The sequence below is a fragment of the Schistocerca americana genome, chromosome 2, assembly GCF_021461395.2.
Source record: "Schistocerca americana isolate TAMUIC-IGC-003095 chromosome 2, iqSchAmer2.1, whole genome shotgun sequence".
In the NCBI taxonomy this organism is placed as follows: domain Eukaryota; kingdom Metazoa; phylum Arthropoda; class Insecta; order Orthoptera; family Acrididae; genus Schistocerca; species Schistocerca americana.
Window position 1 is genome coordinate 832,808,260 of NC_060120.1, and position 15,245 is coordinate 832,823,504.

The 15,245-nt window shown below is 38.4% G+C and overlaps 1 protein-coding gene across 3 annotated transcripts in view; it reads right to left on the reverse strand.

Moving 5' to 3' along the window:
• Positions 1–2,048: 2,048 nt before the first annotated feature.
• LOC124595488 (RING finger protein 17) overlaps positions 2,049–15,245 on the reverse strand; it is a 485,726-nt gene continuing 472,529 nt past the window's right edge. For 2 of the 3 annotated variants that reach the window (XM_047134251.1, XM_047134250.1), the window contains exon 32: positions 2,049–2,442. In XM_047134251.1, coding sequence (XP_046990207.1) covers positions 2,299–2,442 — 144 coding nt within the window. In that variant the 3' untranslated portion in view covers positions 2,049–2,298. The remainder of the gene's footprint in view (positions 2,443–15,245) is intronic. The other variant, XM_047134249.1, reaches the window with a different exon arrangement.

Sequence of the window (15,245 nt, forward strand, 5' to 3'; positions counted from 1 at the left end):
TAATCTCAGTGTCATTAAATTAAGGGTAAGTGTTTCGCTATACAGGCTTTATGTTTAGTTTATCCCTTCATTCACTAATAATTCTTTGCATGTGCTATTACATCATAATTTCTAAAGTCAGTAGATGTAGTGCAAGTCTTCCACGTAGTTCTAAAAAATAAATTGGTACATGAATTGGTGTCAGTGCAGCAATTTTTGTGTAAATGTAATAGTTTTAAGAAACTCTAACAAATATGAATTTGCTTTGAGCAGATGGGGCTGCTCCCAAAAATTTTATTTCTCACACTGAAGATGATTCAGGCCAAAGTCCATTTTTTTTCATAACTATAGATCAGATTAATCATCACTACCACGTATTCCACTGAGGCACAGGCTTATTGTTGCAAATGATGTGCTAATGAAAACTGTATGGCGGAGTCACTTATTCAGATGAATAGGGAAGGTAAAGCAAGTATCTGTTCTCCACGTTATGGTAACATGCGTTAGAATGGTTTTCTCATCTCGCAAATATGTGCGTCAAACTGTCTCTTAGTAAGGAATGAGCTGTGTCAATATGAGAAATAAAAGTTTATTGCACCTCCACACTAATATGGGTGGGCAAATAACCAACACCATTACTATGAGGGACATTCAATAACTAATACAACACATTTTTTGTCTCTGCAAATTCCAGTTGGAAAAAATTGAATTTTTTTTTTTTTTTGGGACATCATGTGATATTCCTGCTTCAGCCTCTACAGTTTCATAAAGTTCTGATAGGTGACAGCACTATATGCAGACTTCGAAATGGTGTCTGTAACGCAGTTGGCACTCCAAGCAGAGAGCTGTCATTTGGTTTCTTTTGGTGAAAGACTAGAGTATTGCTTGCAGAATCTCTACGGAGACCTGGCCGTAAACAAAAGAATGGTGACTCATCGAGTGAGGCCTCTGTCATTATTGCAACAAGGCCTGATCTCTGAGAGCCATCCGACCACACACAGCCATGACTCCTGCAATGGTGGAATGTGCACACACTTTTATTTGAGATGATTGACAGATCACAATCAAACATCTCTCTGCACAACCAGATGTCTCTGTTAGTAGTACTAACAAACTCCTCCACCAGTTGGGATGTTCAAAGGCATGTGCCCACTAGGTTTCTCGCCACCTAACGGAAGACCATGAAGAGTAACAAAGGACCAACTGTACATAATTAATTACACATTATGAGGTTGATCATGACAATTTTTTGTCGATCATCATCACGGGCAAGGAAACATGGATTCATCACTTCGAACCAGAAACAAAACAGCAATCTGTGGACTGGCATCACACCACCTCTCCTCCTCTGCAGAAATTCAAGGTCTCACCCTCAGCTGGTAAAGTCAAGGCAACTGTCTTTTGGGTCTCTAATGGAGTTATTCTGTTTGATGTACTGTCTGTTTGACACTGCCCAACTGTATTTCATGCCATAATAAGGCAATCTGATGAATAAAATATCTTTCCCTCTGGGGGGATCACACAATTAGTGTGTGACACAGACACTAGGACATATGATAGATAGGATGTGGCCATGACATGTGCTTGGATAGCTGCCGTAGTTAAAGCAAATGCACGCATAAGGCACAAAATTTGGGTTTGAGTCCCGATACAGCACAAATTTCCATATGTTACTAGTAAATCATATAGCTGTTGTATATTTTCATTCACAATTTGCGAATACATTTCATAATACATCTGTCAATTTTCAGCAGTGTCCGAAATGAAATTTTCACTCTGCAGTGTCATGCACGCTGGTATGAAAGTTCCTGGCAGACTAAAACTGTTTGCTGGACTGGGAAGCAAAATCCTTTCTACTTATACCTTGAATTTTTAAATTCCAGTTTAGAATAGACGTATGTTTTGATTTGTACACAGTTATGAAAAACTTCTCTTCTTTATTACTTTTTGTAACTTAAAATGCTTTGGTTCCAGGGAAGTCAAGGATAAGAAGTAGTGTCAACTGTAACACACACAACAAATAAACGGCAATACAAAACATTTATTTCTATATCACGAAATAGCACACAAAAGACACAATAAACTGCTGAAATAATTTTAGCTAAATAAGAAACTGGAATGTCACTTAAAAATAAAAATACTGTTTTCACACTGGAAAGTCAAATAAAAAATGAACAAAGTAATACCCTTAAAAATGCAACAAAATAATATTTAAGTCTTTTCATGATATCTGTATGGTCTGAAATAAATAAGACAAAGTGAAAAACCTATCCTTTCAGTGACTAACAAAGACAATCACCCAAATCATTAACACACATATCAGTCTTTATTTTCAAAGTTTAAAGTTATTGTTTTTGAATCGCTGCCAGTTCTTTTCAAAAGTCCAGTCTCTAATAATTTTTCATATATTAGTTTTCCGTCGTCTATTGTTTGTAGTTCTACAATCAATGTGGGATGGCGTTCCTATAAAGAAAATAAAATTACATGAAAAAATGTTGTACCATACTATAATTAAAAAAAAATTGTAAATACTTTTCAAGTAAAGCTTTAATATTACTGTCTGCTACACATGGTATATCACACCAATCAATATTCTGTAGTAATCAGGAAATAAACTGGTTAACTGACACAACAGAAATGCCTTTGATTTCTATTTATATGGAAAGCTACTCATACGAGTTATGATTAGTTTCTTAACTGCTTCCTTACTCGACTAATAAATGTAATTCTATGTTGCCAATCAGGTTAGTAACAATGATACAATGTGCTGAGGACCATAAGGGCTACAATACATCATCACAGATTGTGAAATTGTAGCATTTATTCATGTTCCTGATATCTGTTGATCTTATGGTCTGTCTTATCAGTTTCTCTAATATTCACTTATATGTGGGCTCAAAAACCATCTGCTTTAGGCCCTTATGGTTCTCAGCACCTCATATGTATATATCTCCATGTGTGGGTGCTAATGTGCGTTCTAAATTGTCCCTCTTACTTTTAGTATGAGGAGGTAGTGATCTGAGTCCATTTTTGACCTCAGAAACAGCAGCAATCCAGTACATCAGAGCCTTGTCTAATATCTATTAACATATGATCAATTTGTTCCAAGTATTGTTATCTGATGACACCAAAGCCATTTTACACATGTTCTTGTGTTGGAACCACATGTTGGACACTGCCTTGTTAAGTTACACTGCAAAATTTATCAGGTGTTACTACTCTCTTTATGCAGGCTGTGTTTACTACAGGTAGGGGGAAAGACCCACTCCTGCCCTAACTTAGCATTCGGATCTCTTGTCACCATTTATATTTGTATTCTGGACACTGTTGGTAAGCTTGCTCCAGTGTTCAAGTTAAAGGAGAAACACAAAGGAAGTATAATATCTCAGAACTTACGGACCCAGGGAAGGCTGTGAATAATTTGGAAAATAGATTAACAGGAATCCTTCACAACTATACTCATATCATCCATGGCCAATGGTACGAAATCAGGAACGAAATATAGACTGCTGCAGAGGAAGTGATTCGTATAGAACAACAGACCAGAAGAAACCAATGTTATGATTAAGAGTGCGAGAAAAGTGAAACCTTAAAGTAAAAGAAAGAAGCTTTTTTGAAAGGCAGTTGCAGGATACTGAATAATGTTAATAAAACAAGAAATTCTACAGAAAGGTCAATAGCCTTAGAAGCAGCCATCAACCAAAAACAAGATGTAGAAGGAAAAATGGAGAATTAATAGCTTTACAGGAGGGATTGTTACAATGTCGGACAGAGTATTTTAAGGAATTGCTACACTCAAGAGAATTCTGAAGCACAGAAACTAACTGTAAACCAACTGTTGGAAAAAGAAGAAAATTGGATGCCCTCAATCTAAGAAATTCAACAAGCAATTAAGAAACTAGCTGACAATAAGTCACCTGGCAATGGCAACCTGTCAGCTGAGCATATTAAATGTGGTGGAGATCATCTATGGGGGCATTTTAGAAAGCAACTTCCATATAGTTGTAAATGAAAAGGTTGCAAGGGAGGTGGGGTGTATATATACATCTTGAAACTACAGCTTTATCTCTATTCCAACACAGTCACCATTGAAATTTAAGCATATGTCATGGAGTTCACTAATTTATAAATTTCTTCTTCATAAAATTTAGATGCCTGGGAGCATAGGCAGTCTTTCACAGTGTTTTGAAATTTGTTGTCATCATCAAAGTGCTGCGATGCAAGCCACTTCTTCTTGTGAGTGAAGAGATGAAATCCGTTTCCTTCCATGTCACAGAATGAAAGGAAATCTAGGGCAGAGCCCATTTGTTTGGTTCTGTGGACCTCAGTGAGCAATTTCAGTACTCACCAAGCACACAACTTTGGTAGTCTCTGTTATTACTAATGACTTTGAACAAAACTGTAAGTGAAATATGCATGAAGTGTTCAGGAAGTTCAGAGATCAAGAATCTTTGATTTTCATGAACTGTTTCATTAATTTTCTTGACAAAATCTTTACTCTCTTTACCATGAATGTTTATTCTACCACTTGTAAAAAATTGAACCCATTGTCACACAACACCTTCACTTATTACACTTGCATCACACACAGCAAACACTGATGAATGTCTGCTGCTAAAATGTTCTGCAGTGAAAGAAATCTTATTTCTGCTCACATTTCGTGGTCTTTTTTATTGCAGTACTCTTGTTTCCAGGTTAGGACCAGCGTATGTGTGGAAGAAAGAGGTTCATTTTTTTGCAACTGGAAGCTTACTGACTCAGAGAAACAGTGAATGTGGAAATGGCAGCACTCTGTGCACCAATACAAATGCCATGCTAGAATGGCAGTTACTTTCCATATCACCCTCACAGTTAAATAACTGTGTACACTGATCTCAGATATCTGGACACAAAAAGTCATCCCAAATGATTGGAAAATGGGAGTAATACGTGATGTATATAATAAAGCGGACATCTTGGAATGCAAAAACTATCGAAGAATTACTTTATTAAGCTTAATGTACAAAATATCCTCCTTCCTGCTTTGTACCCATGTAAAACCTGCTGCAAGAAAAGTAATCTGGAGATACCAAGCAGGCTTTAGCTCTTGCAAATCAACTATTGACCAAATACCCACGGTGAGGCAAATACGGGAAGGAAGGAGAGGATACAATATTGAAACACATCACGTACTTGCAGATTTTGCAGCATCATATTATACCATAAAAAGAAAATGCTTATTGAAACCATGAATGAACCTGGCACGCCAAAACAGTTAATACACCCCATTAAGTCAAACTATGAAAACAGTAGAATATAAAGTGCAAATACAATGAAATTTAATGGCAACTTTTTAGGCTAACTGTTGACTGGGGCAGTGGAATGCACTCTCATGTGTGCTTTTTAATACCGTTCTAAAGAAAATAATAAGATTGACTCAAATCAACATTGTTGTTGTTGTTGTTGTTGTTGTTGTGGTCTTCAGTCCTGAGACAGGTTTGATGCAGCTCTCCATGCTACTCTATCCTGTGCAAGCTGCTTCATCTCCCAGTACCTAATGCAAACTACATCCTTCTGAATCTGCTTCGTGTATTCTTCTCTTTGTCTCCCTCTACAATTTTTACCTTCCATGCTGCCCTCCAATACTAAATTGGTAATCCCTTGATGCCTCAGAACATGTACTACCAACCGATCCCTTCTTCTAGTCAAGTTGTGCCACAAACACCTCTTCTCCCCAACCCTATTCAATACCTCCTCATTAGTTATGTGATCTACCCATCTAATCTTCAGCATTCTTCTGTAGCAACACATTTCGAAAACTTCTATTCTCTTCTTGTCCAAATTATTTATCGTCCATGTTTCACTTCCGTACATGGCTACACTCCATACAAATACTTTCAGAAACGACTTCCTAACACTTAAACCTATACTCGATGTTAACAAATTTCTCTTCTTCAGAAATGCTTTCCTTGCCATTGCCAGTCTACATTTTATATCCTCTCTACTTCGACCATCATCAGTTATTTTTCTCCCCAAACAATAAAACTCCTTTACTATTTTAAGTGTCTCATTTCCTAATATAATTCCCTCAGCATCACATGACTTAATTCGACTACATTACATTATCCTCATTTTGTTTTTATTGATGTTCATCTTATATTCTCCTTTTAAGACACTGTACATTCTGTTGAACTGCTCTTCCAAGTCCTTTTCTGTCTCTGACAGAATTACAATGTCATCAGCAAACCTCAAAGTTTTTATTTCTTCTCCATGGATTTTAATACCTACTCTGAATTTTACTTTTGTTTACTTTACTGCTTACTCAATATACAGACTGAATAACACCGTGGATAGGCTACAACCCTGTCTCACTCCCTTCCCAACCACTGCTTCCCTTTCATGTCCCTCAACTCTTATAACTGCCATCTGGTTTCTGTACAAATTGTAAATAGCCTTTTGCTCCCTGTATTTGACCCCTGTCACCTTCACAATTTGAAAAAGAGTATTCCAGACAACATTGTCAAAAGCTTTCTCTAAGTCTACAAATGCTAGAAACGTAGGTTTGCCTTTCCTTAATCTATTTTCTAAGATATGTCGTAGGGTCAGTATTGCCTCCCGTGTTCCAACATCTCTATGGAATCCAAACTGATCTTCCCCGAGGTCGGCTTCTACCAGTTTTTCCATTAATCTGTAAAGAATACACGTTAGTATTTTCCAACCATGACTTATTCAACTGATAGTTCGGTAATTTTCACATCTGTCAACACCTGCTTTCTTTGGGATGGGAATTATTATATTCTTCTTGAAGACTGAGGGTATTTCGCCTGTCTCATACATCTTGCTCACTAGATGGTAGAGTTTTGTTAGGCCTGGCTCTCCCAAGCTGTCAGTAGTTCTAATGGAATGTTGTCTACTTCTGGGGCATTGTTTCGACTTCTGTCTTTCAGTGCTCTATCACGCAGTATCATATCTCCCATATCATCTTCATCTACATCCTCTACCATTTCCATAATGTTGTGTCTAGACAAGACAGCCTAGACACAATGAGAGGAAGCTGAAAGGCACGCGCTTAAACTCATGCAGGCTGGCGTGAGGTCTGAAACAGGATACGTAATGAATGCTATAAAGAAAAGTACATAGCTTCTGGAATACTTAACTTTAATCCACAATTGGTGAACACTGGTCTTGTTGATACAGTATTATCATCTCAATATAACTTGGTGATGGCGCCTTGCTAGGTCGTAGCAATTGACTTAGTGGAAGGCTATGCTAACTATCGTCTCGGCAAATGAGAGCGTATTTGTCAGTGTGGCGTCGCTAGCAAAGTCGGCTGTACAACTGGGGCGAATGCTAGTAAGTCTCTCTAGACCTGCCGTGTGGCGGCGCTCGGTCTGCAATTACTGAGAGTGGCGACACGCGGGTCCGACGTATACTAGCGGACCGCGGCCGATTTAAAGGCTACCACCTAGTAAGTGTGGTGTCTGGCGGTGACACCACACATAATATTGTCCTCAAGAGCATCACCCTTGTATAGACCCTCTATATACTCCTTCCACCTTTCTGCTTTCCCTTCTTTGCTTAGAAGTGGGTTTCCATCTGAGCTCTCGATATTCATACAAGTGGTTGTCTTTTCTCCAAAGGCCTCCTTACCCCTAGTGAAATCAGCCTTGACATCCTTACATTTGTCCTCTAGCCACTCCAGCTTAGCCATTCTGCACTTCCTGTCGGTATCATTTTTGAGACGTTTGTATTCCTTTTTGCCTGCTTCATTTACTGCATTTTTATTTTTTCTCCTTTCATCAATTAAATTCAACACTACTTCTGTTACCCAAGGATTTCTGCTAGCTCTCGTCTTTTTACCTACTTGATCCTCTGCTGCCTTCACTATTTCATCCCTCAAAGCTACACATTCTTCCTCTACTGTATTTCTTTCCCCCATTCCTGTCAATTGTTCCTTTATGCTCTCCCTGAAACTCTGTACAACCTCTGGTTTAGTCAGTTTATCCAGGTCCCATCTCCTTAAATTCCCACCTTTTTGCAGTTCCTTCAGTTTTAATCTGAAGTTCATAACCAATAGATTGTGGTCAGGGTCCACATCTGCCCATGGAAATGTCTTACAATTTAAAACCTGGTACCTAAATCTCTGTCTTACCATTATATAATCTATCTGATACCTCCTAGTATCTCCAGGCTTCTTCCATGTATACAACCTTCTTTTATGATTCTTAAACCAACTGTTAGCTATAATTAAGTTATGCTCTGTGCAAAATTCTACCAGGCGGCTTCCTCTTCCATTTCTCACCCCCAATCCATATTCACCCACTACGTTTCCTTCTCTCCCTTTTCCTACTATCGAATTCCACTCACTCATGACTATTAAGTTTTCATCTCCCTTCACTATCTGAATAATTTCTTTTATCTCATCATACATTTCATCAATTTCTTCGTCATCTGCAGAGCTAGTTGGCATATAAACTTGTACCACTGTAGTAGGCGTGGGCTTTGTGTCTATCTTGGCCACAATAATGTGTTCACTGTGCTGTTTGTAGTAGTGTACTCACATTCCTTTCTTTTTATTCATTATTAAACCTACTCCTGCATTATCCCTATTTGATTTTGTATTTATAACCCCGTATTCACCTGACCAAAAGTCTTGTTCCTCCTGCCACCGAACTTCACTAATTCCCACTATACCTAACTTTAACCTATCCATTTCCCTTTTTAAATTTTCTAACCTACCTGCCCGATTAAGGGATCTGACATTCCATGCTCCGATCCATAGAATCCCAGTTTTCTTTCTCCTGATAACGACGTCCTCTTGAGTAGTCCCCGCCCGAAGATCCATTCTCCTGATAACGACGTCCTCTTGAGTAGTCCCCGCCCGGAGATCCGAATGGGGGACTATTTTACCTCCGGAATATTTTATCCAAGAGGACGCCATCATCATTTAACCATACAGTAAAGCTGCAAACCCTCGGGAAAAGTTATGGGTGTAGTTTCCCCTTGCTTTCAACCGCTCGTAGTACCAGCACAGCAAAGCCATTTTGGTTGGTGTTACAATGCCAGATCAGTCAATCATCCAGACTTTTGCCCCTCCAACTACTGAAAACGCTGCTGCCCCTCTTCAGGAACCACACGTTTGTCTGGCCTCTCAACAGATACCCCTCCGTTGTGGTTGCACCTACGGTACGACTATCTGTATCGCCGAGACACGCAAGCCTCCCCACCAAAGGCAAGGTCCATGGTTCATGGAGGGGGGTGAGGGGGGGGGGGGGGGCAAATCAACATTACAGCAATATATTCAATGGATTGGTGCAGGTATTGACCTACTGTATTTACTCGAATCTAAGTCGCACTTATCCAAAAACCGCCTGCGGCTTAGAATCGAGTGCAAAGCGGAGGTTCTGAAAAATGTTGGTAGGTGCCACCACAACTAACTTCTGTCGTCGAATATATGTAGCGCTTCGCAGGCACAAAGATAAATACTGGCACCAAAACCTCTGCGTCAGTAAATAAATTAAAAAAAAAAAGGTGGAAGACGAGCTTTCTTCCTCCGCCCTGAGTTTCGACCACTGCCTTTTCATACATTATCCAATGAAGTAAATACAAATTCCGTATTGTTCATCTTCGAATGTAGCAGCATTTCAATGTTCTACGAAAATTCGACTGACAAGACTGTTTGGGATGTTTGTCAGTATGGCCAACTCTGCGTTCTGAATTTATTCCTACCTGTGAGAAGAGATGGTTGCTAATAGGAACTTGTATGAATTGTGAATCACATGCAGTATTCTCTTCACCATAATAATAATACGAATATAAACATTTTGCCATGTATTCTTTCACGTTTGCTGCTATCTCATTTAAACCCTGTCTGCCTAGTAAACTATGAAACTAGAGTGCAGCAGTAGCAAACGCGGAAGAATATACATATCATGTCATGTTTATATTCGTATTATTCTTGTGCCGAATAGTGATACAGTCAGAAATGAAGCACAGCAATTGATTACATTTTTAAATCTAAGATGACTAATTTCTGTGCAGAATGTAATGTTCTAAATAGGCGTCTGCAAAGATTATCAAACGGAGAAAATTTATCGCTAAACTCTCGTTCAGATCATCTTCTATCATACGCAGTCCATTATTTGGTTCTTGTTGATCATTATCAAAGAAAGCAGTAGTGTAAGTAACAACAAATAGCAGTCTCTTGACATTGTTTCGCAAGTGAGCCGATTCCTCTCTCTCTCTCTCTCTCTTTTTTTAAAAAAAATTGTAAGCGGTGGTAGGGCGCACAAAAGCAAGCCATGCCGCGAGCGGCGACAGGTCGTAAACACTCATTATCAGAATGCGACAAACAATGCATGACACAGTACAGTAATGCATTTTCAGCTTTGAGTGACGTAAACAACTATAACAAAGAGAATGGCACTTATCAGATCAAAGAAAAATAAGCAATCAATTCAAATCAGACGAAGCATGTGAAAAAGGAAGGGTACCCGTATAAATACAGACGGAGCGCCTGACGCATAGCAGCGGCTACCTGGTAAAGTTTAACTGCTAAGCCTACGACTCGAACCAAACTACTATAGCTGTATCGTCATTCATTCGACCTAAATTGTGTCTCATATTACAATGGACCAACTTTGTTTCGATTTGGAGGTGCTGCCTAAACTTTTCTCTCCCCTTGAATTTCGAGTCTCAGATTTAAGGTGCGGCTTAGATCCGGGAAAATTTTTTTTCCCTCGATTTCAAGTCTCATTTTTCAGGTGCGGCTTAGATCTGAGTGCGGCTTAAATTCGAGTAAATATGGTATGCAGATGACGTGGATATTACTGCAAGAACGGAAGTAGCTGCTAAAGAAAATACGGGGGCATTGGTAGCAGCAGCAACAGAAATGAGACGAAGTGAACATCAATAAAATCAAACAGTACAATGACAACTAAATATGAAGTAGAAATTGACCAGGCACAAATAGAATCAGTTAGTGTGCATTTCTCTAGGAATACTGTTAGCATCACAGAACCGTATAAATGAGGAAATATAGCAACACATCCACTTAGCTAATAAATGTTATTATGGACTGGCAACAGAACCGAAGTCCATGAATCTGTCCAGGAGAACAAAGTGTCAACTATATAAAACATACATACAGTATTAAAATATACTTCTTAAAAACCTGGACATTGATGCAACAATGTGAAGAGCTTTTATATTGTTTTGACTGGAAAGTTTTACATAAAATCTATGGGGGTGACTAGTGAAGACAGAGAGTGATATGGACAGTATAGTTTTGAACACAAAAATCTTGAAATAATAAAGTTCATTAAAATAAACTGCTTGAAATGGGTCACACAATATTTTTTGTATGAAACATGAGAAACCCCCCCCCCCCCCCAAACCCCAAAAAGTGCTGCTACAATCCTACGGGGACAAAGAAGCAGGGGATAACAAACACTTTGATTCATCGATAATGTACAATAAGGTCTAAAAATTATTGGTGTCAGAGGATGAAGATGCAAGACGCTAGGCAGGGTTGAATGGAATGATGTCTTAGAGCAGGCCAGTGCCCATAACTGACAGTGCAGCTAGGAAGGGGAAGGAGGAGGAGGAGGAAGAGGAGGAGGAGCTAATGAGAAATCAAATCTATCACTGTGGAAAAGCACACATGTCGAAGAGCTGGTAGTCTTATGTGTGATTCTTCCAATCCTACATATATTGTTCAGTTTTTAACGAACATGAAGGATGGTTAACCAAAAAAATTCTACCACTCCTACAAACCTAAGGCTAGTAAAGAAATAATTCAATGATAGTGTACTATGTAGCTCTATCACATTATCTGTTTTAAAGGTAAATCATTCACCCAGCTGGGAAACCTTTAATGTTATCTTGTGGAAATGAGTATACTGACTGTACATTACATATTGAGTAGTGACTGTGTGCCATTGTATGATCACAGAATCTTGGCTAAAACTTACCTTCCAAGAGGCAAAATGTATATTGTATTGTATTGTATTTGTTGGCCTTACTGTGTAAACAAGCATCTTTTGCATAATACACTGGACAAGTCACGTTATAAGTATATCTCCAAAAATGATTTCTAGACATACTTATTTAAGGCTGCAATAAAACACTTCACACATTAATTATTTATATAACACGTTTCATAAATTTAAATATTCTTCAATGTAGTAAAAGTAGTGGTGCTGTAAATATGACTAGATATTTTCCAAAGGTTTTGACCTCAGTAATAACTGTTACGTTTTCACACTGGGTAGCAGAGGCAGCAGAGGCTCAAGTACATAAAAAGACGAGGGCTAGTAGAAATCCTTGGGTAACAGAAAAGAATTGTACTTAACAGATGAAAGCAGAAAATATAAAAATGCAGTAAATGAAGCAGGCAAAAAGGAATACAAACGTCTCAAAAATGAGATTGACAGGAAGTGCAAAATGGCTAAGCAGGGATGGCTAGAGGTCAAATATAAGAATGTATCACTATGGGTAAGATAGACACTGCCTACAGGAAAATTAAAGAGACCTTTGGAGGAAAGAGAACCACATGTATGAATATCAAGAGCTCAGATGGAAAACCAGTCCTAAGCGCAGAAGGTAAAGCAGAAAGAGGGAAGGAGTATACAGAGGGTCTATACAAGGTCAACATACTTGAGGGCAATATTATGGAAATGGAAGAGGACATAGATGAAGATGAAATGGGAGATATGATAATGCATGAAGAATTTGACAGAGCACTGAAAGACCTAAATCAAAAAAATGCCCCAGGAGTAGACAACATTCCATTAGAACTACTGATAGCCTTGGGAGAGCCAGGCCTAATAAAAATTACCATCTAGTGAGCAAGATGTATGAGACAGGCGAAATACCCTCAGACTTCAAGCCGAATATAATAATTCCAATCCCAAAGAACGTAGGTGTTGACAGATGTGAAAATTACCGAACTATGAGTTTAATAAGTGCCGGTTGGAAAATACTAACGTGTATTCTTTACAGATGAATGGAAAAACTGGTAGAAGCCGACCTCGGGGAAGATCAGTTTGGATTCCATAGAAATGTTGAAATATTTGAGGCAATACTGACCCTACGACTTATCTTACAAGATAGGGTAAGGAAAGGCAAACCTACATTTCAAGGATTTGTAGACTTAGAGACAGCTTTTGACAATGTTGACTGGATTGCTCTCTTTCAAATTCTGAAGGTGGCAGGGGTAAAATACAGGGAGTGAAAGGTTATTTACAATTTGTACAGAAACCGGATGGCAGTTATAGGAGTTGAGGGACACAAAAAGTGGTTGAGAAGGGATTGAGACAGGGTCGTAGCCTATCCCCGATGTTATTCATCCGTATATTGAGCAACCAGCAATAAAAAATTTTTAAAAAAATATGAACATCAACAAACACAAAATGAGGATAATGGAATGTAGTTGAATTAAATCAGGTAATGCTGAGGGAATTAGATTAGGGAATGAGACATTTAAAGTAGTAAATGAGTTTTATTGTTTGGGAAGCAAAATAACTGATGATTGTCAAAGTAGGGAGGGTATAAAATGTAGACTGGCTATGGAAAGGTAAGTGTTTCTGAAGAAGAGAAATTTGTTAACATCAAGTATAGATTTCAGTGCCGAGAAGTCTTTTCTGACAATATTTGTTTGGAGTGTAGCCTTGTATGGAAGTTAAACACGGACGATAAATAGTTTAGACAAGAAGAGAATAGAAGCTTTCGAAATGTGCTGATACAGAATAATGTGGAAGATTAGATGGGTAGATTACATAACTAATGAGGTGGTACTGAATAGAATTGGGCATAACTTGACTAGATAAAGGGATCAGTTGGTAGGACACATTCTGAGTCATCAAGGGATGACCAGTTTAGTAGTGGGGGGGGGGGGGGGTGGAGGTGGGAGGTGGGGGGGGGGGGGGGGAAGGAGATTAAAAATCATAGAGAGAGACCAAGACATGAATACACTAAGCAGATTCAGAAGGATGTAGGCTGCAGTAATTATTCGGAGATGAAGATACTTACACAGGATACAGTAGCATGGACAGCTGCATCAAAAAGAGTCTGTGGACTGAAGACCAAAACAACAAGGTTTCCATAATGTGTACACACGGTAACGGAGGAATACCAGATATATTAAACAGAGGTTCGCAAGAGTCTCTAGGTTCGCATCCTAACAGATTCTAATGGCCCTTTTCTGTGGTTTGAAAGTGCTATTAGCTGTTTTAGATTTTTTCCAGAAAGTGACTCCATATTTAAGGCAAGAATGGAAGTAGACATGATATGCATTCATTACTGTTTTCTCACTACAGCACAATTTTTGTGAGCAAAGAAGGTAAAATGTCATGCTCTGTTCTGCATTAAGGTATTTAATATGCTTATTCCATTTTACATAGCTCTGCAGCTAAAGCCCTAGGAATTTGCTTTCAGTACTGTTACAACTAGTTTGTCTAGATAGTGACCAATGGGATAAATATGACCTTGTTTGGAGCATTGTGGAATTTTAGTGCTATGTTTTTTTTTACTGTTTATTACAAATTGATTATTCAGTGCCCAGCTGCTAAGTTGTTTTGTGACAGTGTTTACTGGTTGCTGTAATTGATCTTTGCTGTCTCCTTTTAGTAGAATTGTTGCAAATATGATTATTTTATGTACATCCACATTTAAGCTGTGATCATTAATATACAGAAGGAACACAAGAGGTCCCATTAGTGATCCTTGGCGTACACAATATTTAATTTGTTTATAGTCTGATAAGTGTTCAGATACAATTTTGAGATGGATATTTGTGTGCTTGATGCACACTGCCTGCATACAATTGCTCAGGAAGGAATTGATCCAGTTGTTGGACAGACCTCAGCTATTATATTTTCAAGCTTTGACGGCAGAATTTTATAGCCCACCTCATCAAAAGCTTATGACGAGTCAATAAATACTACTATCGACTTCTTTTTCTTGTCCATTAGGCTTAATATGGAATTGATGAACTCATGAATAGCAGTTGTCTTGACCTCTTATTTCTGAATCCATGTTGTTCATTACATAGGATGTTGTTTTTATTTACAAATTTCATAAGATTGCCTTACATCACTTTTTCTATCACTTTTGAAATGAAGGACGAAATTTTGATGGGTTTGTAGTTATTTACACTATCTTTATCACGTTTTTCATACACTCGAGTGACTTTACATGATTTCAGTACATCTAGGAAAGTACCTGCCTGAAGTAAGCAGTCGCATAAGTGCAACTATTTCAGTTAGGTTTGATGCACTCTTCTTTAA